The sequence below is a fragment of the Monodelphis domestica genome, chromosome 3 (assembly GCF_027887165.1).
Source record: "Monodelphis domestica isolate mMonDom1 chromosome 3, mMonDom1.pri, whole genome shotgun sequence".
Lineage (NCBI taxonomy): Eukaryota > Metazoa > Chordata > Mammalia > Didelphimorphia > Didelphidae > Monodelphis > Monodelphis domestica.
Window position 1 is genome coordinate 92,712,480 of NC_077229.1, and position 23,497 is coordinate 92,735,976.

Consider the following 23,497-nt stretch of genomic DNA (forward strand, 5'->3'; position numbering starts at 1 on the left):
GCCCAAAATGGACCGGGCCGGCTGACCGACGCAGGAGAGTTCCCCGGAAAGAATGGGCGACTTTTAAGTGTGAGGCCTGACTAGAGAGGTTGAGGATTCTGGGCAGGGAAGCAATTTTAGGGGCCCGGGTCACTTCTCCCCCCGCGGGAGGCAATCAAGGATCCCGCGAGGACGTCCCTCGGTAGGTCCCCGTGGGTGATCCTTGCTCTCCCGCCTCTCCTCAGCTGTGGGAAGCCAATGACGGGCAGCAAAACCCAGGTCCGGGATGAAGACAGAGAGGGCTTAGGCGAATTCCACATCTGGGGCAGGAACGTTTCCATGGGCTACCTGAACAACGAGCACAAGACGAAAAGGATCTTTGACAATAAAGGTTGGCTGCACACCGGAGACGTGGGCTTCTTGGATCCCGAAGGTTACCTCCATTTCGCCAGCAGGCTGGAAGGTAACGGAGGGAGAGGAGAGTCTTCCCTTCTCCCCCGCTTCATTATTTGGGAATGAATGAAAGAAAAAGCATTTGTTAAGCTCTCACTATGCCAGGCACTGGGCTAAGAGCAGGGGAATTCAGGAATTCAAATGCAGAAGTCAATCTCGGTCCTAAAGGAATTTAAATCCTGATGGGGGAAGATAAGCTAGATCCAGGGGAGGCATGGTGGCCTGGATGCACTGGTGGAGGCAAAGATCTTGTCACAGGGCCATGGATGGCCCAGAGATGGTAAGCAACCACTGGATTACTTTTCCCAAATTAGGGGGAGGGAATGCACGAGTCATCCTGGCAGGAAGATGGCGGAGGAATAGAGAAAAGGGTTCTGGTGCTGACTGTGTGCCGGGAACTTTTTCAAATAGGATCTCATTGGATCCTCACGACAATCCTGGCAGGTAGATGCTGGTAACGCCATCTCCATTGCAGAGTTGAGGCCATTGAGTCAGGTGAAAGGGACTTGTCCCCCGGGTCACCCAAACTAGGAAATGTCTGAGGTCCGATTTGAACTTGGATTTTTTCTTCCTGACTCCACACCCCGTGCTCTATCCTCCATAGGGATCAGACTGGTTCCAGTGAACACCCAGGTGCAGGAGTGCTAGTTGGGAGATGGAGAGCAGTTTGCAGGTCTTCTTAGTCAAAGGATCAGAGACATAGAACTGGAAGGGAGCTCCCCTTGAGATTGTCTAGCCCGACCTCCTGATTTTACAGAGCAAAGGACCCAGGCAAGTTAAGTGGCTTCTCCTGAGAGTCAGGCACATATAGGAGCGCTAGAATTCACATTAACGTTCTCCATTCTAAATCCTGAGCTATCTCCACTCTATCTCACGCTGGCATATTGTTTGCCAGAGATTTTGGTTTGTTTGTTTTTTTAAAGGGAGCATTTATATTTTATTATTTTATTTTAATTTTTTATTGATTAATTAATTTAGACTATTTTTTCATGGTTCCATGATTCATGTTCTTCCTCCCCCCCCCCCCATAGTCAACAAGCAGTTCCACTGGGTTTTACATGTGTCATTGATTAAGACCCACTTCCGTATTATTGATATTTGCACTAGGGTGATCCCTTAGCGTCTACATCCCCAATCATATCCCCATCGAACCACATGATCAATCATATGTTTTTCTTCTGTATTTCTACTCCCACAGTTCTTACTATGGATGTGAATAGCTTTCTTGCCAGAGATTTTTGTTGTTGTTGTTGTTTAAACCCTCACCTTCCATCTTGGGATCAATACTTTATTGGTTCCAAGGCAGAAGAGTGGTAAGGGCTATCTTGCCAGAGATTTTAAAAGAAAATTTCAAACCTTATTAGCAAGAATATAGGAATTAATAAAGGTAGTAGGATCCACTAAATCTAGCCATCCCTCTCATGACATAATTGCCAGGTGCCAAATGAATGGTTTCAGATCAGATGCTAACTGTTCATTGAAACTGCAAGCAATTTAATTAAGGTAATTGGGAATTCAGCTGGCCCCTACACAGCTTTCTGTTGTTGCTGCACTTTGTGGGAAAAATACTTGACTTCTTCCAATCTAGTCAGTCTAACCGTCTTCCTTCTTTTTTTCTTTTTCTTTTTTTTAAACCCTTCCTAGAATTGATACTAAGTATTAATTCCAAGGCAGAAGAGCTGTCAGGACTAGGCAATTGGGGTTAAATGATTTGTCTAAGATCACACAGCTAGGAAGTGTCTGAGGTCCCATTTGAATCCAGGTCCTCTTGATTCCAGGCTCTATCTACTGAGATACCTAGCTGTCCCCCTGCCCAGCACTTATTTTACATATGGGGAAACTGAGGTCCAGAGAAGGAAAAGAGATTTGGCCAAGATCTGCTGACAAAGCCAAAACTAGAGTTGAAGATCTCCTCACTTCTAACTTGGAATGGTCCCTGATAGGACTTCTGGAAGGATCATATCACAACTCCTCAGCATCCTCTATAAAAAGTACTATCTTCATTTTTTCAGTAAGGAGATTGAGGCTTAGAGAAACAGAGTTGCCCCAGGTCATATATCTAGTAAATGCTGAAGCTGGGACTCAACCACAGATTTTTTGGCTCTGAGAGCAGCATTCTTTCTCCTACTCTACATTGCTTCCAGGAAGAAAATGACAAAATGGACATGAAAGTACTTTACAAAGTGTGAGCTTAGTAAAATGTGAGTTGCTCTGTAAACTGTACAGTGCTACATAAAACAAAATGCTTTGTAAACTGTAAAGTACCCAGGGGTACATCAATTATTCCTATTTTTTTAAACCCTTACCTTCCATCTTGGAATCAATACTTTATATTGGTTCCAAGGCAGATGAGTGGTAAGGGCTAGGCAATGGGGGTTAAGTGACTTGCCTAGGAAGTGTCTGGGGTCATATTTGAACCCACAATCTTACATCTCTAGGCCTAGATCTCTATCCACTGAGCCACCCAGCTGCTCCCAATTGTTTCTATTTTGAATATATTTGCTTTATTGACAAAACAAAACATTTCCCTGTGTCCTAAATATTTTTTCTTTCTTTTTTTAACTGTTTCAGATGTCATCATGACCAGTCGAGGGGAGAGAATCTTTCCTGTTTCAATTGAGAACATGATAAAGGAACAGATTCCCATTGTCCATTATGCTATGGTTGTGGGAAACCAGGCCAGGTTCCTGTGTGCATTACTGACACTAAAGGTTTTTTGCTTTATTAATTGGCCTTTGCGGGACACTGGGTAGGGGTGGTGATGACCTCCTTACTCTTCAGTGGGGACATGGTATACCTGGAATCTGTGGTTGGCCAAATCAATGGCATTCATACCTATTTCCTGCCATCTAAAGGTCCTGCCTAGGTTCTGACCCATGGGACTTGATATTGCTATTCACAACATGGGGCATAGGCTTATGGTACACATTGTTATCTGCCAGCATTAGGTGACTACTTGTGGGCAATGAACATATGTAGGCTCAGCCCCTGTCCTTTGGTGGCTTACATTCTAGTTCTCTCTTTCTATTTTTCTTAGTGCAATCTTCTTTTCCACCACCCCCTTGATTTAGTTTTTGCACATCATCCTAAACAGCTTACTACCACACCCCTTCTGTCTTTGCATACTACTTCTAAAAATTTTTAAGAGTTACAGACATTATCTTTCCATATAAACATGTTGACCTTACTAAGGTCCTTAAATTTTTTCATCTTATTTATTTTTTTATGCTTCTCATCAATTTTATATTTGGACATCAAATTTTCTGTTTAATTCTGGTCTTTTCTTCAGGAATGCTTGGAAATCTTCTATTTTATTAAGTGACCATATTTTCCCCTGAAAGAATATGATCAGTTTTGATGGGTAGGTGATTCTTGGTTATAAACCCAATTCTCTTGCACTCCAGAACATCCATTTCCAATCCAAGTTGCCAAATCCTGTACCATCCTGACTGGGGCTCCATAACATTTGAATTTTTTTTTCTGGTTTCTTACAGTATTTTCTCCTTGGCCTGGGAGTGGGAGCTCTTGAACTTGGCTATAACATTCCTGGAAGTTGTCATTTGGAGATTTATTGCAGGAGGTGATCTGGGGATCCTTTAAATTTCTGTTTTTGCCCTCTTGTTCAAGAATATCAGGGAAGTTTTCTTTGATAATTTCTTGTAATTTGTCTAGGCTTTTTCATTTTGATCATAACTTTCAGGTAGCCCAATAATTCTTAAATTGCCTATCCTGGATCTATTTTCCAGCTCAGTTGTTTTTTTTTTCCAATGAGCTTTTTCATATTTTCTTCTATTTTTTCATTCATTTGATTTTGTTTTATTACTTCTTAATGTCTTATAAAGTCATCAGCATCTATTTGTTCAATTCTAGTTTTTAAATAATGAATTTCTTCCATGACCTTTTGATCCTCCTTTTCAATTCAGTCCATTCTACTTTTTATGGAACTCTTTTCTTCATTGGATCTTTTTGCCTTGTTTTCTAGTAGGTCAATTCTGTTTTTTAAATATCTCCTTTCTTCATTGGATTTTTGTGCCTCTTTTTCCAATTTTCCAATTGACCAATTTTGCTTTATAAGCTATTATTTTCTTTTTGCATTACTTTCATTTTTTCCCATTTTTCTTCCACCTCTTTTATTTTTTTAATTCCTTTTTAATTCTTTCAGTGCTTGAAACTAATTCCCATTTTTCACTTAAGTTTTGCATGTGGTTGCTTAGATCTCACCATCCCCTGTTGATTCTCTGCTTTACTCTTTATTTCCATAAAATTTTTTTTCTATGATTTAGTTATTTCTTTTTCTGTTTGCTCATTTTCCCAGGCTTTTGCTTATTTTTTGCCTGTGGACTACAAGTTCTAAAAGCTGCTGATTCTGTTTCCTCTGCTGCTGGCTTGCAAGCTCAGCACTATGAGTTATTTTGCCACAGAGTTAGGGCTTCGCCATAGTGCAAGATTGAAAGGACCAACCACTGTGGACTTCTGTGCCTCACTGTGGGCTGGTGCCAGGGCTTGGAACTTCAAGGGGGTGGAGTGCACTGTTGTTGGTGTAGTTGGCCTATGCCCAGGCTCAGAACCTGGCACAGTAGGTGGGGGATGGATGGCCAACACTCCTCTGTGGGCAGTTTTACTTCCAGTTCCCCCTTATACTATGAAAATCAACTCTGTCTACCTTTCACATTGTTTTTTGCAGGACAGTCCCCGCTGTCTTGCTGTTGGTTTTTGACTCCCTCCACTTTTGAGGAGTTTTTAAAAGATTTGTTTGGAAGCAATCTCTGAGCAGTTTCAGCTTTCACTACTATTAAACCACCATCTCGAATCTGCCCCTTCCTTGACCCATTTTAGAAATTTTTCAAAGCACAGCTCAAATAATTCCTCTCACTCAGTCTTTCTTGACCACAACCACTTCCATTTGCTAGTGCCTCTCCTTGAAATGACACACTTTTGTGTTGACTGTATTTTATTTATTTTGTATTTACTTATCCATTGTACAAGTGGGTAAAAGGCCAGCCTTGGTGTTACAATGACCTTGGTTGGTGGCCACAGCCTCTCTTTGGAGATATATGCTGGTTTGTTCACTTAAGCACTCTCAAAGACTATAAATTACAATAGTTTCTTCACTGGGAATTCACTTATATTAATGAAATCACTTGACTGGTTCATTTATTTCATTTTTTAAAAAATCCCTACCTTCTGTCTTAGAATTAATACTAAGTATTAATCTTCTTCCAAGGCAGAAGAGTAGTGAAGGGCTGGGAAATTGGGGTTTAATGACTTGCCCAGGGTCACACAGAAAGTGTCTGAAAGACTCCATCTCCAGGCCTGGCTTTCTATCCACTTAGCCACCTCACTACCCCTGATTCATTTACTTGTACAGGGTGTCCCAAAAGTCTCAGTGTAATTTGAAGTTGTTAATGGCTTACAACAACACCGGCTTTGGGGACATCCTGTATACATAACTAGTTTCCCTTGAAAGAACAGTTCCTTGAGGGCAGGGACTGTTTTATTTTGTAACACCAGGGATCTAGGACAGTGCCTAGCACATTGTAAGTTCTTAATGCTTTTTGACTGATGAGCACAAGACACTCCATCTCCTCACTCCGAGTATTTTCTACTATCTCCCATGATTTTCTCTACACATCATGGCTTCCCTGGCTTCTTTTGGCTAAATTTCCACCTTTTGCAAAAAGGCTTTCCCAATTACCCTTAATGCTAATGACCATTCTATTCATTATCTCCCGTTTATCTTGTCTATAGCCTATTTGCACCCAGTTACTCTCCTGGATAATGTTCTTGTCAGCAAAGGCTCTCTTCTCTCTTTGGTCCCCAGAGCTTAGTAGGCACTTAAGCTTGCTGACTGATGGACTGACTAGTTTGCTGAGTACCAGGGAAACAGTGTAGGCTGTTAAGTCCAATAGGAGTGATTCTTAGGGAACAGTCTTCTTGGATGGCTAGTTGGTTTTGACCCATCTCTGGTTCGGGGGCTCTTTTGCTTTAAAAGGGCAAATCTTTCTGTCCATCTTTGGAACCATTTCTAGGGTGAGTGATGGGGGAGCATCATGGTGAAACATTCATTGCCAGTGAGTTTGGATGATTTCTCCCACAGTGTTTAGTAAATGAGGACACAGGGGAGCCTCGTCACAATTTGACACCGGAAGCCATCGAGTATTGCCGAAAGCATAATAGTAAGGTCACCAAAGTGACAGAGCTCACAGAGAACCAAGACCCCTCCATTGATGCAGCTATACAGAAGGGCATTGATGCTGTCAACAAGGAACTTTCCTCTGAGTCTCATAAAATCCAAAAATGGAAAATCTTAGAGAAGGACTTCTCAATGAAAGGTGGAGAACTAGGTAGGTGGGAGCTGTCCTCCTTCCTCCTGAAACCCTTGAGAATCCTGGAATATCAGAGCTGGAAGGAGTCTTAGAACACTGACTAGATGCTAGAGCTCAAAGGGAACATAGAACATAAAACTGTCGGACAAATGGGCCCTTAAGAACATAAAACTGCTAAAGCTTGAGGGGACCAAAGGGATCTCAAGGTCAACTCCATTTATCAATCTGGGGGAAATATGGCCACAGAGGAGCATTGGCCAATAAATCACTGACAAAGTCAGGACCACAAGTCAAGAGAATTCCTGACTCTTGAATTCACAGACACTGAAGGTTGGGTGCATAATGAAGAGTGAAGTTCTCAGTAAAGTCTTCATTTCTTTTTACCTTCTGTCTTGGAATTAATACTAAGTATTGGTTCCAAGGCAGAAGTGGTAAGCGCCAGCCAATTCAAGGCTAAGTAACTTGCCCAGGGTCACACAGCTAGCAAGTCTCTGAGGCCAGATTTGAACTCAGGACTTCCCCTCTCCAGGTCTGCCTCTCTATACACTAAGCAACCTAACTGCCCTGAATAACTTAATTCTTAAAGCTTAATTTGCATCATTATTATTTTCTTCAAGACTTAAGTCTAAGATAACCATCAAAACTCAAGCACCGATTTGTTTGTAGTGTTTGATTCCCAAGGTGTACATACTCACATTCACATCCCCTCTGGGCTTCCCACTACCTTGCATTTGATTTAATAAAATCGAGGGGTTGTACGCCACATAAAATTCTCAAAAGTTGGGCACTGAACACTGACTACATGATATCCTAGTTGGAAGTGCTCTTTGGCCAATTTAGTCCAATCCCTTCTAGACAAAGCTAGATACTTAGGGAGGTACAGGCAAAGAGGAATAACTTTGAAGTTAGAGGACCGAGGTTTCAATCTTGCCACCGTCACTCTTTGTGTGATGTTTAAGTTACTTAAATTCTCTAGACCTCTGTTTCATCAAAGAGAAAATGGTGGGTCTGAACCAGATGGTCTCTAAGATCCCTTTTCAGCTCTAGGTGTGTGATTCCAGGAATGTGACTCTCAATTATTTATGGAGGTTAGTCTCTTGTTCAACTCTGTTCTTAAAAATCTTACCTGTTACTATGGGGAAATGATGAGATGTGGTTGAAAGAGTTCTAGTCTAGGAACCAGCTCCCTTCCTCCCCCCTTCCCCCCCCCCCATCCCATCCTGCACATCCCCAAGAGTTCTGACCCTCTCTCTAAATTAGGAATGGTAATACTCATACTGGTAGGAAAGAGACAACGTGGTAAACTAGAAAACACTCCTATAACGTAAGCTAGGAATCCTTATGAAATCTTTTCAAGCACAGAGCAAATATTTAAAACAAAAGAACAAATGGAGATTTTGAAGCTTAATACTTCCATTTATACAGCTGCAATCTCATCTGAGTTTTCCTAAACATTGGCAGATTGGATATGTAGCAAGGTGGGCATTCCCTCTATTGGTGCAACTCACAACCTATCCATGCCCTCTTAGCTCATGAAATATAGCCCCCATGTGAATCTGCACACTGTGCTGGAGTTTTCCATGAACTGAACAGTGTGGCATGGAAGCAGCCCATCTGTCAGGGTCCATCCATCGTCAGTCCTACTTCCCTTTTGGTTCATACATATTTTTGCTGAAATTACCACCCATATACAGGTTGTCCTAGTTATAAAAACTGTAGCCTGCTTACACTGCCCAGGTGTCTTTCCATTCTCCTTGGGCCACCTACAGGTATGATTCTTCTGACAACCTGGTGTTTAAGAGTTCAGTCATGTCACAATCAGAAAAGCAGTACAAGCAGGAGGTCATAAATCTTTGGTCCTTTCAAGTTTATGAAATGGTGAGGAAAGTAATGGAAGAATTATTATCCCCATTTATAGAAAAACTGAGGATTAAAGAGATAGCAAGAGCCCTCAATTTGGGGTTTTGGCTCTGATATTAATTGCATGATGGGATAGTCCCTCCCCCCACCCCCCAGCATCTGTAAAATGAAGATCTTCTCTAGATCTAGAGTTTATGAGGAGAAATGGTGTGCCCAAGGTCACATCGATTTTAGGGCTGGAATTCAAATCTAAGTCTTCTGACTCCAGCTCCAGGGACTTTCTCCTAAGCTACCTCCTGGCCTAAGTCTTTTGACTTAGTTTCTCACTCACACAAGAGAATTTAAGAAAAAGCACCATAAGAGAATTTGGTCTTTTCTCTTTCTGTCCTTAACAACCCAGCACCCAAGCTGGAGGGGTCTCAGCCTTGATGGGATCTGCTCATTGTCCTTCTCTCCTTCAGGTCCAACCATGAAGCTGAGACGAACGTATGTCACCAGACGGTTACACCAGATAATCAGCAGTTTCTATAAGTAGCTCCACCTATGGTCTGGGTGCTCAAGTTTCCATTGACCATGGAAGGCTCCCTTCTTTTTTTTACCGCTTGTATGTGACCCCCACGAGGAACCTTTTTTTGGCTGTTTTTTTTTTTTTGTGTGTGTGTTGAATGTCAAGGAATTTACCTGCTTCTTTTGGGAGAAGGGGATTGAAGGTTCCAGAAGGTGATCCTGAATTTGTCAGTGTTTACCCTCCTCTTGGGGAGCAGGGTTTAAAATGAAGCATCACCTTCCACAAGAAACCAGGGAAGCCTTTGACCTAGCTCAGGGCGGTAATAAATCTCTAGCCAAATAAATGGAAAGTCATTTATCTTAATAGTCCAAAGGAATTATGATCTCCATGTGGGACCTCCCTCCACTAGGATGGGTCAAAGTGCCCCTAGTCCAAGTAATCCTGGTACATATCTTTGGACAAATCCTCCCTAGAGGGTCTGTCCTCATATACTTACAGCTTTTTTTGTTAACCCCTCTCTCATCATGTCTTTTATATCATTTTAGTGAAAGCATTTCCCCAATTCCCCACATTTTACCTGTTGATCCAGCATATAGATGCAAGACAATAAATGAAAATTGATGGACAAAGCCCTGAGTGAGTTACTGCACCCATGGGGTGATGCTTTTAAAGTCCGGAGACTGAAGTCATAAAATCAGAATGCATACAAACGGAATGGCATCTCAATTTTCTTTGTTGCTTTTTTGCTATCCTCAGCTCTGTGAAATAAGCAGATTAAAAAAGGATCATCAACTGCAGTCCTGGGGTATGCGAGCTGATGCTCATTTCTGTAAGTTTGAATTATAAATTTGTCGCAAGGGAAAGAATTTTTTCACTGTTACAACTCTTTAAGACTGCCTACCATTCCACAAAAATTGCATAATTGTAGAACCCCAGAGATCTTCCAGCCCTTCCACAACTGCCAACAAATGGTCATTCAGTCTATATCTGAAGACCATTCCCCCCTTCCCCCCAGTGAGAACGCACCTAAGACCTAAACTTGTTAGGGTTTTCCTTAATATATCAAGCTAAAATCTGTCTCCTTGCAAATTCCAATTACGAGTGTTCACACTGACAAAGTTATACACCCATGAAGTGTATGAGATGCTTCATACACATAAAGAAACAAGGACTCTCAGGAATCAGCAGGCTGGGGTTCTTCCCCGGCAGGTATTTCCAAAGAAAAGGGGGTAAGCTATAGGTTAATGGCTAGAAACTTACAACATTAATAACTGACTACCGCACTCTGCTGCTCAGATCTGAGACTAAGGTAAGGAAGAGTGCTTAGATTAAGCCCAAAGTGTTGAGATCAAACATCAGTGGCTTCTAAACTTGGTAGTCACTAAGATGAACTGTTCCCTGTGAGAGGACTAAGAGCTAGCTTCCTTTCCCACTTTTGTCTCTGGGCCTCAGTTTTCTCACCTGTAAAATGTGAGAGGACTCAAATGACCTTCAAGGTTCCTCCCATTCCAAATCAATGCTTACTTAAGCCATTTATTATATCTGGTGAGTGATGGTTAAGTTTGTTTCTCCCAAAATGCTCTTAACCTTTAGCTTATCTTCTCAGGGCCAGCTCAGTCTATCTAGGGTATTTTAATAGGGTTGGAAGACAGGCAGGTTAGGAAAATTTCATAGACAAAGGCTACCTGTATTCTTCACAAGCACCTGACAAAAGTTCAGAAATGCTAAAAAAAAAATTAAAGGGGGGGAGGGCAGCTGGGTGGATCAGTGGGTTGAGAGCCAGGTCTGGAGGAGATCCCGGGTTCAAATCTGACCTCAGGCACTTCCTAGCTATCTAGCATCCTGGGCAAGTCACTGAACCCTCATTGCCTAGCCCTTAACCATTCTTTTGCATTGGAACCAATACACAGGAGTGATTCTAAGAGGGAAGGTAAGGGTTTCTAAAAAAAGTTTATCATGCTGCCCCTGTGGACAAAATAGATTTGAATTAGTTGATAGAAGGCTTAGTCCCCCAAAGCAGGATCTACAGTTGGGAGGAATATCCACACAAACAAATCCAAGGTCTTTCAAAGACATGGGATATGAAGGAAGAACCTTATTTCAATAGTACACTAACTTGGTCCTCTATGGATAGTGAACATAATGGATAGACATGAACTATTAAAAGTTGTAGAGATAAGATTTTGCTGTAAAGCAAGGGAAAACTCCCTCACAATGAAAGCTGAGCAGAAGTGGAATGAGAGGTCAGATGACAGGTTATTGGGCAGTTTCCTGAGATCACCCCATTGGGCAGGAAATTGGCCTAGAGGCCATCTGAGATTCCTTCTAGCTCACTGTTCTGTGATTTTGTCCTGGTTCTCTCACAGTGCCACCTTCTCAATTCTTCTCGTCACCCAACTGTTGTGCTTACTGGTAGTTTATCATAAATTCTCCAAGGACACTCTTTTTAAAGACTGGGGAGAATGGGGAAGCAAACTTGGATCCTTCCCAAGTGAAGCCAGTTTCACGAGCCAAGATAAGGCCAAACTCTTCACTGACCTCACTGATGACTGGGAACTCGAGACTTGTCTTCCCAACCTTCGATATTTTCGTGGTTCTCCTTTTTTGCTTTTCTCAAGAGTTCCCTCACTGTCTCCTTTAGCCTTGAATTTTTGATGCCAGCAGCACTTAGTGCTAATGATCTCTTTAGAGAAGATTCTTCAGGTTAGCCTTCTATATTTGAGCATGACAGAAATCAGAATGAAACCCCTGGAGATGAAGGCTGATGGATCTAAAGACTGATAACTGGAGAGTCACAAGAGATGAACTGCCCTCAGGAATGGATGGGGCTTGGACTAAGAGCTCACATATTAAACCTGTAGTGCTCAGTCTTACTGAGCATTTTCCTTATCACTACTTTGTGAAGTAATGATGGCATTACCCACTGCTGCCATATGAGAAGCTCAGGGATATGAAATGATTTGTCCAAGATCACATAGTTCATATAGAAAGTAGACCACTTCTGTTCAGGGCACTGTTTATCCATATGCCTTCACCCTTTAAATAGAGAGTGAGCACCAAGGGAGACCAGCTCCATCTGATTTGACCTAGGGTAACATCAGGAATGGTCCTGTAGTCCTGATGCTATGGAAGCTACACTCATGGTGATAGAATAGTTTCTTTTGCAAACCCCTGAAACTGCTCCTTAAGGGGAGTTCTCATCCCTGGAGTGGCCTTCATGAGTCTAGATGATGAAACAGGATATTCATAACAAAACAAAAATCTGGTCAGTCTACAGACTTTTCCCATCTTACTTTATTTCACTGTTTTCTATAAAACTCCTCTGGAATTTCACAATTTAACAAAAAAGTTTAAAATCCAGGACAGAAACAATCCTGTAACTTATTACAAACATGATTCTCCTCATTTCTTTGATCCAGGAGTCTGTCTCTAGCCAGATGAACATATTAATTAGTTCAGTGCCAGAGATGTTCTGTTAAAAACCCTCCTGTGATAGAAGGTATTTAATACCTTTGCTTTCGGCATTTTTTTGTTCATTCAAAGACACAGCAGAATACAAGGAATTAACACTCAGTTTGAGGCTTATGTACTTACATACTGTTTGTAAGGAGTGCAAAGGCAAGTCCCTCTCTCCTACTCAAGTCTCGCAGAGTCCTCACCAGTAGGGGTGCCCTCCCAAGCAGGTGTGATATATGTGTGGGATGCTCCTGAAATACTTCCAGGGCTTCTGTAGACACACGAGTGCATGGGGAGGCCTCCCACAACTTGCTGAAAACATCCAAAGGGACACCTGACAAACCTTAACAAGCACAGGGACTTTTTTTTCCTCAGGGGTTGGGGGTGGGGAAGGGAAAAGAATCCAGGGCAGGATCCAGCAGAGTAAGTTAGAACAATGTGGTGGCATTTCCCTGGCGAGAACAAAGACGCTGAGGGCTGGGTCCCTGCCCTCAGCTCCCTCACTCCTTGTGTCTAAGCCTCTTGGTGGGAAGCCAACCTTCTGACTAACCAGTACTTAAGGAATCTGCTCCTGATTCAGGGAATAAACACAGGCTGGCGTCAATGGCCCTTGAACCCCCAAAAGGGCCCTTTAAAAAAAAAAAAGAAATCCTGATGCCACAGATATCTCAGGACCGTGGCAGTTATAAAGTTGCCACTGGCAACTTAGCTATTGGCTATGACTGGGCTCCCTGCCCACTCTTCATTTCAGGCCAGTATTTTTTTTCCACTTGGGGGTCAGGGGGGGAAGGGAAGGGTGCCGGCTGGTTTCAAAGCAATTGCCAATTAAGAGAATGCTAGGAAACCTGCCCTTAGACATGTCTGCCATGAGTGTGAAGTATAAGAGATTTAGTGTGTACTTTCTAATACTTCAAAGATATGGCTGTCACTACCAATCCAGGGCAGACAGTGAGGGTAAGAGATAAGAAGCTTCTTTTTTTGAGGTCTGATGCACAGAATCGCTGGTTGTGGGCTGATCAGATTATTAAAAACACCCATTATAATTTTCCTCGGGGGCCTCAAATGATGGGACTTTCCTACTGAAAGTTGCCATCTGGAAGCGCCAGAGGCCACCGAGGAAGGAGAGACTTGAGTGCTGCCCCAAGGGGGCTCCCCAGAGCTAAGACTTGTTTAGGGAAGTCCTATCCCCAGTCCAACTGGTTGAAAGTGAGGACATGGCTGTGACTGGATGGAGTGAGGTATGTGGGGAGAGTAGTATCTCGGGTGTTACTGCAGAAAGGGCATCATTATATGGCCCAAATGCTTTATGTCTTCTCCCCAACTGTTCCCAGTACAGAAATTAAAATGTTCTCACAGTTCAAACACAAGTGCAAGGACTGAGGGAAAGGGAGAATAGGCTTTGTTCTATACGGAGGAGGAGATGTGCATGCTGTCAGGAGAGCTGGTGAAGGGGCTAATGCTGAGTTGGTAGGGAGATCCATTGTTCTTATGGGGCTTCTATCTAACCTTGTGCCAGAGCCAGGGGAATAACTGACCTGGCCAGATCCTGGCATTAAAAGAAACAGTGAGGGGTCAGGGAAGGTGGTACACAATGGGACCTAGTGAACAGGAAGTGGATCCAGGTGGCCCCATGCTAACATGCTCATCAATCTATCACCACAGAATAAACAGCAGCGCCAGAGCTGACAAACGAGAGGGCATGGTGAGGGAGGAAACTAGGATGGGGTAGAAGACGAGAGTCCGGCTACCAGGAGCCTGAGTGTTACCTGGAGCAGAGGGGGATGAGCTGAGCAATGCCCCGACCATCTGGGGGCTCAGTTGGATCCAATCTTTTGCTTTTCTCCCACCTTATTTGGCAAAAGCTCCATTTTCAAAGTTCAAAGAGTACTAAACAGAAGGGAACAAGAGCTGAATCCAGGAGACAGCCTTAAACCATGCTTTATCCTGACTACTGAATAGTCAGTGCTTAGAAACCACTGCTAGTTTCACTAGGCAGGCATGTGTGTGCTTGGGTGTTGGGACGCTCCCTCCCTCAGGTACAAACCACTGCTCCATAGTGGTCACTGGGGCTGAGCCGAGAGACCTTAAAATCATGGCTTGTTCCAGGGCAGGCGTCCGCATCCCAATGCTTCCTTGTTCTGGTTTCCCTGGGCAGAGCCAAAAAGTTGGTATGAGAAAGGGCTCAGAGGAGTGAGGCAGTGGTGACAGGAAGAAATAGCTTGGACAACATCACTCATTTTGCCCAAAGGAGGCTCACCCTTACTTTGGGATCTGGCAGCTAAACTAACCCTCCCCACACAATTCCAAAATCCCCTTCCATTTTCAGAGTCAAACCATAGTAACTTCCTTCCTCCTCCCATGTGCCACTGTGATTCAGAACAAGGACCAGGAACATACACCCTGAAATTGGAAGCCCAACTTGGCGCTCATACATACATACATACATATATAGAATATATAGAGAATATATACAGCATACAGAGGCTTGGAATCCTAGGACAGTTAAAGCAGACTGGAAGGAGGGAGGCTCAGAGGTTGGCCACCCTGCTCACAGCTGAGACACAGGGCATCCTTGCCATAGAGACTCACTGATGCCTTCCCAAGACCTGGATGGGAATTTTACTTGTACCAAACTGTTCCAAGAGGGAAATAGGGCAGGCCCATGAGGTGGGGGAAGGGATCAGGGTTTCTATTCCACAGGAGCCGATCCAGACGGCTCAGGAAGTCCCAACTGTCAAACCATGGGGCCCCATTGTGAACACCAACCCCCTAGAGCTGGGGAAAGGCAGCTGCTGCTTTGGGGGCTGGTTTCAAGGTCAGGTGAAGAAACCGTTTACTGTGGCGCCAGTCAAGTTCTTCCTGTCTCAAAAGTGAGACCCGATGTGTTTTTCGACACAAAAGCAGTTTTCAAAGTTAAACCAAATACGATGACTCTCTGCGGGGGAGGGATGCTCGGCTCCTCTTGCTCTGCTCAGACCTGTGCCCAGGCCTCTCCCCGTAGCTAAGGAGAGAGGCCTGTTGAGCTGTGCGTTCAGAGAGCATGGCTGTTCACTAAGGCAGTGCTGCGGGTGAATTGAGAGAGTAAGGTCTACTTGTGGGGACTGGTTTCCTGGTACTGGGAGACTGGTTTGACGGTTTCCCAAGGCGCCTGTCATCTGGACCCAGTGTCATGTGGCCCCAGCCTCTAGGTAACTCTGCAGCTTGCGGACGGTGGTCTCATCCAGAGAGAAAAGGTCAAAGTCAAAGGTGGTGTTGGTGACATTGAAGTGGCCAGTCTCCTCGATGAGGTTGACAATCTGTAAAAGAGGAGGTGGGGGAGCTTACTAAGGGAGTGTGAAGACAAACAGGGAAAGCAAGGGAAAAGAGATGGCCACAACAAGACATTATCCTGCAGACACAATACTGAGAGAACTAGGAGGCCCAAAGGAGGATGGGAGGGAAGGCATGGTTAATACCAAGAGCCCTCAGGGCTAGGTGATGGTAGACAGTCTGGCAGCTAACATCCAGCCCAAGAACCCTAGCACACTGGTCTTGTGCCCACATCTACATACCCATGTTAGGAATACCACATAGCCAAGGGCAAGCCAGGTATGGGAACATCTTTGGTTCCCACTTTGGGAGTGAAGAAATCCTTGTTGGCAAAGGTTCCCCCCACAGTATGATCCAAATGTCTCTCCAGGTACCTCTAGAGGAGTTTAGACTGTCATCTACTCTAAAATAACTAACAAAACCTACTCTCTGTATGTGTACCTAAGGTACCTAGCTCTCAGGGGACCACTAGGGCAGACAAGGACCTAAGCTGTCTCCCTGAATGGCACATACAAGGCACTGGTGTCTTCACAAGATCGAATCATCACCCAAAGGAGCACTCCTGCCTCAATGGCCAAACTCTGGTCCTGCAGGTAGACTCCCACTCTGTCCCAGGGATCTGAACCAAAGGGACCATAGAGAAAGGTACTGATGACTGATACCTGCTGCAGCACATTGCGTTCACGGAGAGCCATGAGTCGCCGGTGAAGCTCCACCAACTCATCTGTGTAGGCCTGCAGTGGGAAACTTGGGTGAACTCAGGCAATTCTCCAGGCTATCTCCCCTACTACCCCAAAAGTTGGCTTCCCACTTCTTTCTTCTAGGAGATGGTTGAGGAGCAGGGAAGATGAAACGAAGGGGAATTTATCTATAGACCATTCCCAAAAGCAAGAAGAGAACTCAGGGTTCCACCCTCACATCTAGGTATTTCACGCAGATGATGCTCATTCCTCAGGAAATTCAACTGGGATTATTAAATAGTTCAGGAGAGAGAGTTTCCCTTCTAGCAGTTTGTACTGTGGTCAGCTCCATTTCCTTCCAAGGAAGGAAAGTGAGAAGGCTAGAAGACTTGGACCCTTGGACCCTTTTTTTTTTTTTTAAGATCACAGGATTTTAAGAACTGGAGGGGCCATTCTACGGCAGCCCAGAGGTTAAATGACATGCTGAGGTCGGACAGTAAACAAAAGAGCCAGCATTTCAATCCAGTGCTAATTCTAGGATAAAGGATATGATACACACTAAATGTAGCCAAACCATTAGGAACCAATTTACTGTGTGTCACTGACAGACACCTCTGGGAGGTCCCAAATCCCCATTAAGTTAATTCCTATCACAGGAGCAGGGTAGCCCTTTGTCCTAAAACCATCTCATAGTGTGAAAACAGAAAGGCTCCTTACCCTAGCGATTTGGGGATTTGGTGACCAGTCAGTGTAGGCCACTCCATCCTTGCCCTCCATGATCTCTTTTCCCCCTCAGACTTCCCTCTCCAGACTGGAGTCCTCTTTAGTCTGTCCTCAGGAGCTCTCCCTCTCTGCCCATCCCCTACTCCTCCATTGGCCCCCTTCTACCTGGGCTGCTGTTAGCTTTGGGGCCTCATCTAGTTCCATTCTATCTAGAGTTGGGACAACAAGTCCCAACAAGCCTCATCTGGGATAGATCGTTAAAGCCCAAGGAAGTGAAAGGGAAATGGTAACACTGATCTTTCTCCCACCCCTACAGTTTTCAGATAGGAGATGTGATGACCTCTCTTGACTGCCCCCCCCTTCATGACCTTTGTTGTGTGACCCAGTCCCAATCCCAGTTCACCTTGTCATATGTTCCCTTCTTTAGAATTTTTTCTGGTTTACTGCAGGATTCTGGACTCTTCCTTCCAGATGCCTAAAGATTTTAAACAAGAAAAGTTGTAGTTTTATTAAAAGTTTCAGGTATTGTGTACAAGGACTGGAGAATGGTTCAACACTGTAGTATAAAACACAAATAATTATGTATATGTGCTAAAAGAAATGACATGTATGAAAGCTACATAGAAATGTAGGAAGACCACTGCAGAATGAATCTGGCAGTCCAAGGACCCTAATTAAAGCAATGTAAACACAATGTTAATCGATCTCCTTTTCCCTTTGCTCAAGCTTGTCCCAACTCAGTGTGTCCTCCCCAGTTAAGGGATTTTCTTTCAGCAGAGCTCTGAGGTCAGTGTAGCCCCTGCCCCATCCCCTGGCTCCCTACTGAACCCCTAGGATCAAATACAAGTATTCCCAAAGTCTCAGTGCAGCTTTAAGCTTCAATATTACTGAACAATATAAACTTCTTCAGCATTCATTACTCTATGCTCTCTCCCATCCCTCTGTGTAGGATTCCACTTCTATCAAATTCCCTTCTTCATGCTCCAAAATTCAGCCAGCTGGCACCTGCATCCAACTGCTGGTGCCTGGCATGGCTTTTGTCCCTGCCTCTGGCACTTTCCCTCCTCACCTCTCCTCTCAAAAGCCACAGCTCCCTTCCACCCTCAGCTCAAACAGGCAGGAGGCTTTTCCTGCTGCTTCCATGTGGCTCTGAGGTTATATTCTGGAGATGTATGTGAACACCCATGCTCTCCCCCCTTATCTGAATGGGGGTTCCTTGAAGGCAGAGGCTATGTTTTGGCCTTTTCATTGAATCCCCAGAAGGTTATCACAGTGTTTAATAAATGTGTGCTGATGAACAATCTAAAAAGAAAACCTATATAAACTTAGGGAGCACAAGCCAATAAGTCATTTTTATTATTTTGTCAAAATTAATATGTAACTTTATCTTTACAAAATGAAGTTATGTTCTTATGTACCATGATTTTTAAATTTTCTTTTTGCATGTGAATGTTTCTGTTGGTAATTACCAAATTTAGACTTAAAAACAAAACAAAATTCTGGCTCATTCTATAAAGGGCACAAGAATATGTTATTGAGTAATGATGTCTGAACACTGACTAACCATCTTCTCCTTTCTACTTTTGACACTTCAGTTGACCTTTAGCAATTTGAGCCAGTGTCTTCATGTGTAAAATGGGAGGTATGGCTGTTGTACTATCTACCTCACAAGTTTTTGGTAAGAAAAGTGTTCTATAACATTAAAATGCTATAGAAATGGGTTCTTATTGTAGGGAGACTTTGGGGTTTATTGGCTAGAGCTGGGTTCCAGTCCCACCTTCAATATTTATGAGATGTTTGATCCTTGGCATTTACTTAACCACTTAAAGCTTTAGGATCCTTCCCTACAGAATGCTTTCTTTACACCCCAGGTTTGGTATGAAGCTCAGAATGAATAATGTAGGTAATGTGCTTTGTAAATCATCAAGTATACAGGAATGCTTGTTATTGTTGTTAGCCTAATCATTATGTGTTGTGCCCTATCCATATCCACAGAAAGAGCCTGGTTAGGATCTCGGAGATCCCACACCACATCACTCTTGAGGAGAGCTCCCTTGAACAAAGGAGGGCATGCTGAAGAAGGTGCAGTGCCTGGTCAGTCTCTGCAGTCTGGCTTGGATCTCTGAGGTTTCATTGCACTGGACCTGATGGGCCTCCAGGGGAAGGAGTTTTTACTATCTCCTACTTTAATCCCTTGCCTTTTTAGGTAGAGTACACAAAGACTAGCAACAACCTTGTCCTAGGTATAGTTTCTATCAATGCAGCCTAAAACAATATTACCTTTATGGACTACCCTTCATACTGGTGATTCAAATGAAACTTGTAGTCCACTAAAATCTGCTAACCTTTTTCTGATGAACTGTTGACTAGTCAATGCTTCTCTAATCCTGTATTCAGAATTACAAAATTTCATAAGAAAAAATTTTAGTGTTTCTCAAAGAAGTCAAACTATTTCACCTCATTCCCCTCCAGGCAAATTAAGTCCATACACTCTGTGACTTAATTCCCCATTAGAGAAGGCCCTGAGATTTTGCTGTTGACAGCTTCATACTCTGAGATGCTAATGCAATGCTAGGGCACCATAAGAATAAATCCACTATGACCACAAGCTCATCTTGGGTTCCTAGGACTTAAATGCCCAGAGACATTGAAGTGAGGTTTCCTAATGTAAATCTTGAAATCTCTCAGACTTGTGAATGTTAAAAATTTTCCCATTGGGGAATTCTTAATTGGAACCTCCCTGAGAAACATTCCCCACTTTGATGTGAGAACTCACTAGGATCAGAAATGAGAGGACCTCTACTCCACCCGTACTTAAGACTGCTTTAGGGCAGAAAACTCATTGCTAAACAAAGAAAGTACTTGGATCCATGCTTATGGTGGGGCAAGGAGTTCTTTGAGCCAGGCCTGTTTTTAGAATTGATACAATGAGATGCTAGGTACCTAAAAGGGTCTGGCAAGTTTTGTCTTAATGAGATTAGTTGACTCAGCTGTGTTTTCACTGGCTCAGACTTACTGAGGAGATTGGTCAACTTAGCAGGAATTCAGATGGGCAGTCCTTTGGAAAGCGTCTACAGTGATTGGTAGATGTAGGGACTTAGGGGAGGTGACATGGGAGAAAAACCCCTATATAAGAAAAAGCAGAATCACTTGATGAGAGAGATATATATCCTTTTGGAGGATCAATGATGAGGACCGTTTGGGAAGAATCTCTTGAAAGAGGCCCTTTGGAACAGTATCTGGCTGGAAGGCTCTCTGGTGAAGTCAGCTGATATGGAGCTGGCCTGATGTCACTAGAATCCTTGTTTAGTCAGACCTTGTGGTGAGTGTTAAAAAACTGACTGATTTCTCTCTTAAGACTCAGGTCTAGGCCATATTGGCTTGAGGCCCTTCATACTTATTCCTTTCTTACTCTCTCTCTCTTTCTTTGATTACTCATTGTATTGTTAATTAAAATCTCTATAAAACCCAATTGACTTGGGTATTTGAATAATTGGGAATATTTCCCTGGCGACCACCTTATATTTGATTTAAAACCCAAGACACCATAGTGAAACATATTTCTGCGGTCAAATTTACTCACCCTCTCTTATATCTATCATAATTTATATCTTCCACCATTTTAACTCACTACAGTTTATGGGCTTCACTATTTTAAATCTCACACTAATAAGCACATCTATCATAGACCTTTTCTGCTGATGAAAAAACTATTAGGAATGGATATAAAGGGCAGGACTCAAAAGACAAAAGGTTGAGCACTATCTGTCTCCTTTCTTTCCTTCCCAAATACCTTGCTGTTGGCTGGAGGCAGTTTCTGAGCAGGAGGGGGCTCTCGACTGGGCAGGCAAGAATCTGCACTGTTATCGCTGTCACTGTCACTGAAACTCAACCTGAAAACCAGAGAGAAGGAGAGTATGTACAGGTCAGCAGTTTATTCATATGCTCTTATGGGGCCCCAATGTGTATTACATGACATTGTTCCCATACCAACGGGTAAATCACTGCTCTGCTGATGCAACTACACCTTCAGAGATTCTTGGGACCAGCTGTCAGCTCAGAACTTCCACTTCAAATCCATACTTACTCAGAAGGTTTGATAATTACTATATCAGGGGAATTAAATCCTTCCCAGCATCCAGGATCCACAGTAATTATGCAAACCAGCAGATCACAGAGTCTGTAGTATAAAGTACAGAATGACCTGCTGGGGCTTTCATCTTCACTTTGTGAGCTAGAAACAATCTAGAAATCCACAGTGCCTTTAGGCTATTTTCTCTACAAGGAATGCCTTTTCTTCTCTTCACCTGTTGAATTCTTAGGCATTCTTTAAAGGTCAAATAAAATGCTTTTCCTTATCTGGTAGCAGAGAACCTTGCTCCTTAGAAGTTTGTTCTCAGACCTGCCTAATGCACTAACTATGCGATATTGTATTATTATAATTATCTATGTTTCTATCTTAATCATCTTCTCTACCAAGCCATGAAATTAGGGTCTTATAATTAATTTCTGTCCATTCCTAGTACCTACTGTGCAGGTAGTAAGTACTTCATACATACTACTTCTTGTTGAGGAAGGAGAGGAGGATCCAAAAAAGACTTCATAAACTAGAGTGTTTTTGTAGACCTTTTGACAAAAAGTCACAAAGGATGAGAGATCTTCCCCACACATAGCTGAACCAAGCCAAATTAAACCAAAAAGCCACTCCCACCCACAGCTTCCAAGGGTAGCTTAGAGACCAAAGCCAACAAAGAGTGGGATGGTTGCTATGTTTGTCAAGTAAGCATGTGTAAACTCTAAATGCCAACAGGCAAGAAAACCAATAGTGTCACTGGATACATTAAATGGACTGTCAACATGTAGCCAGAATGTTGCTGGCTCATAGTAAGAGATATGGGCTGGCTGCTATAGACCTTGACCAATCTAAGCAGTGTTCAAAAATAACAGCCTAAAAGAATACTCAGTTGCTTGCCCTCAGCACAGAGAGAGACAACTGAGAAACTGGGAATTTACTCCTTGTCTATTTAGGATTCCAGGGCTGGGAGGGATAATAGAGATCAGTAAGTCATTTAAAAGATAACTAAGGCCCAAAGAATGGGTGTAATAAGTAGCACAGTCAAGATTCAAACTCAAGACCTTTGATTCCCAAATCCAGCCCTCTTTACCTGGATTATCAAGCTGTCTTATTCAAGGGTAGATTGTAAGAATCAGGGAGAAATCACTTGAAAACACTTTGTGCTTTGAAATTTAAGAATGTCTACCTCCTGAATCTTGGGGGAGGCCTCTCTGACCAAAGCCACATATCAGATAAAAACCTATTTGAGGGCTAGATCTCTCTTTTCTTGGCTTTAAAGGAAGCTGGATCTACATCTTACTTCTGATTAAGAGAAACCAAAAGGCCTGGGTTGAAGTCTTAGAACTACTATTACTTCACTGAATAAACGAACCCTACCCCATTTTTATGGCAGTTTCTTGTCTGTCTAGAAAAGAAGTGACTTCTGAAGTCTCTTTTGGCTCCTTCCAGTTTGAAGAATCTATGTTACATGGTATCCTTGAACTCTAAGAATCTGAGTTTCCAGGTTCCTTCCACCTATTACACTATGTTTTAAATAAAGTTCCCTCCAAATGTCATAGTCTATACAGTAACAGCAAGGTAAAAGGGGAAGATTCTCCACAGATGTCAGCAGCCTGACTCTAACTCTAGACTACAGACAAGCAGGAAGAGGCAAATCCCTGGACTCTTTTTATCACCTGGAATCCCTGCCTGGATTCGTTTTGACAGTGGCCTCCTCGCCAGAAGAGGAATCGTCTTCATCTGACTCCTCTGATTGCAGATCTTCCACCATAGAACGTAGGGGGCCTGAGTTTTTAGGGGAAGGAACATGGGAAGAGACAAGTGAATATATCAGCCTTAACAGAAATCGCTATTACACAGCACCAACAACTGGAAAGAATCTGATAATTCAACAGATGTTCACTAGCCCACAAAAAAATCCTGCTCCCAAATAGCTTTACCCTGATAGTCAGAGCCTCACGGTATTAGATAAGAAGATGAAACAAAACCAAATGGACTTTTGCATTCTTTTTTACTGCATGAAAGTTTGGTAAAAAATGAATATATGGTTCCTCTAAGTTCATTCTGAAACTCAGACCTCCTTGACTCCAACTTTACCCAAGCATCCATTTCTACTTTTTTGACTACA

The 23,497-nt window shown here is 43.1% G+C and overlaps 2 protein-coding genes across 12 annotated transcripts in view; one reads left to right on the forward strand and one right to left on the reverse strand.

The window, feature by feature from the left end:
* Positions 1–9,483, forward strand: part of LOC100025567 (long-chain-fatty-acid--CoA ligase ACSBG2-like) — a 108,345-nt gene extending 98,862 nt beyond the window's left edge. For all 7 annotated transcript variants that reach the window (XM_016432122.2, XM_016432121.2, XM_056822546.1 and 4 more), the window contains 4 exons: positions 225–442; positions 3,004–3,143; positions 6,530–6,776; positions 9,080–9,483. In XM_016432122.2, coding sequence (XP_016287608.1) covers positions 225–442; positions 3,004–3,143; positions 6,530–6,776; positions 9,080–9,153 — 679 coding nt within the window. In that variant the 3' untranslated portion in view covers positions 9,154–9,483. The remainder of the gene's footprint in view (positions 1–224; positions 443–3,003; positions 3,144–6,529; positions 6,777–9,079) is intronic.
* A 2,919-nt stretch (positions 9,484–12,402) lies between these two features.
* MLLT1 (MLLT1 super elongation complex subunit) overlaps positions 12,403–23,497 on the reverse strand; it is a 117,928-nt gene continuing 106,833 nt past the window's right edge. For all 5 annotated transcript variants that reach the window (XM_056822550.1, XM_056822549.1, XM_056822547.1 and 2 more), the window contains 5 exons: positions 23,046–23,154; positions 21,088–21,187; positions 17,698–17,769; positions 16,554–16,625; positions 12,403–15,878 (listed from right to left, as the gene is read on the reverse strand). In XM_056822550.1, coding sequence (XP_056678528.1) covers positions 15,750–15,878; positions 16,554–16,625; positions 17,698–17,769; positions 21,088–21,187; positions 23,046–23,154 — 482 coding nt within the window. In that variant the 3' untranslated portion in view covers positions 12,403–15,749. The remainder of the gene's footprint in view (positions 15,879–16,553; positions 16,626–17,697; positions 17,770–21,087; positions 21,188–23,045; positions 23,155–23,497) is intronic.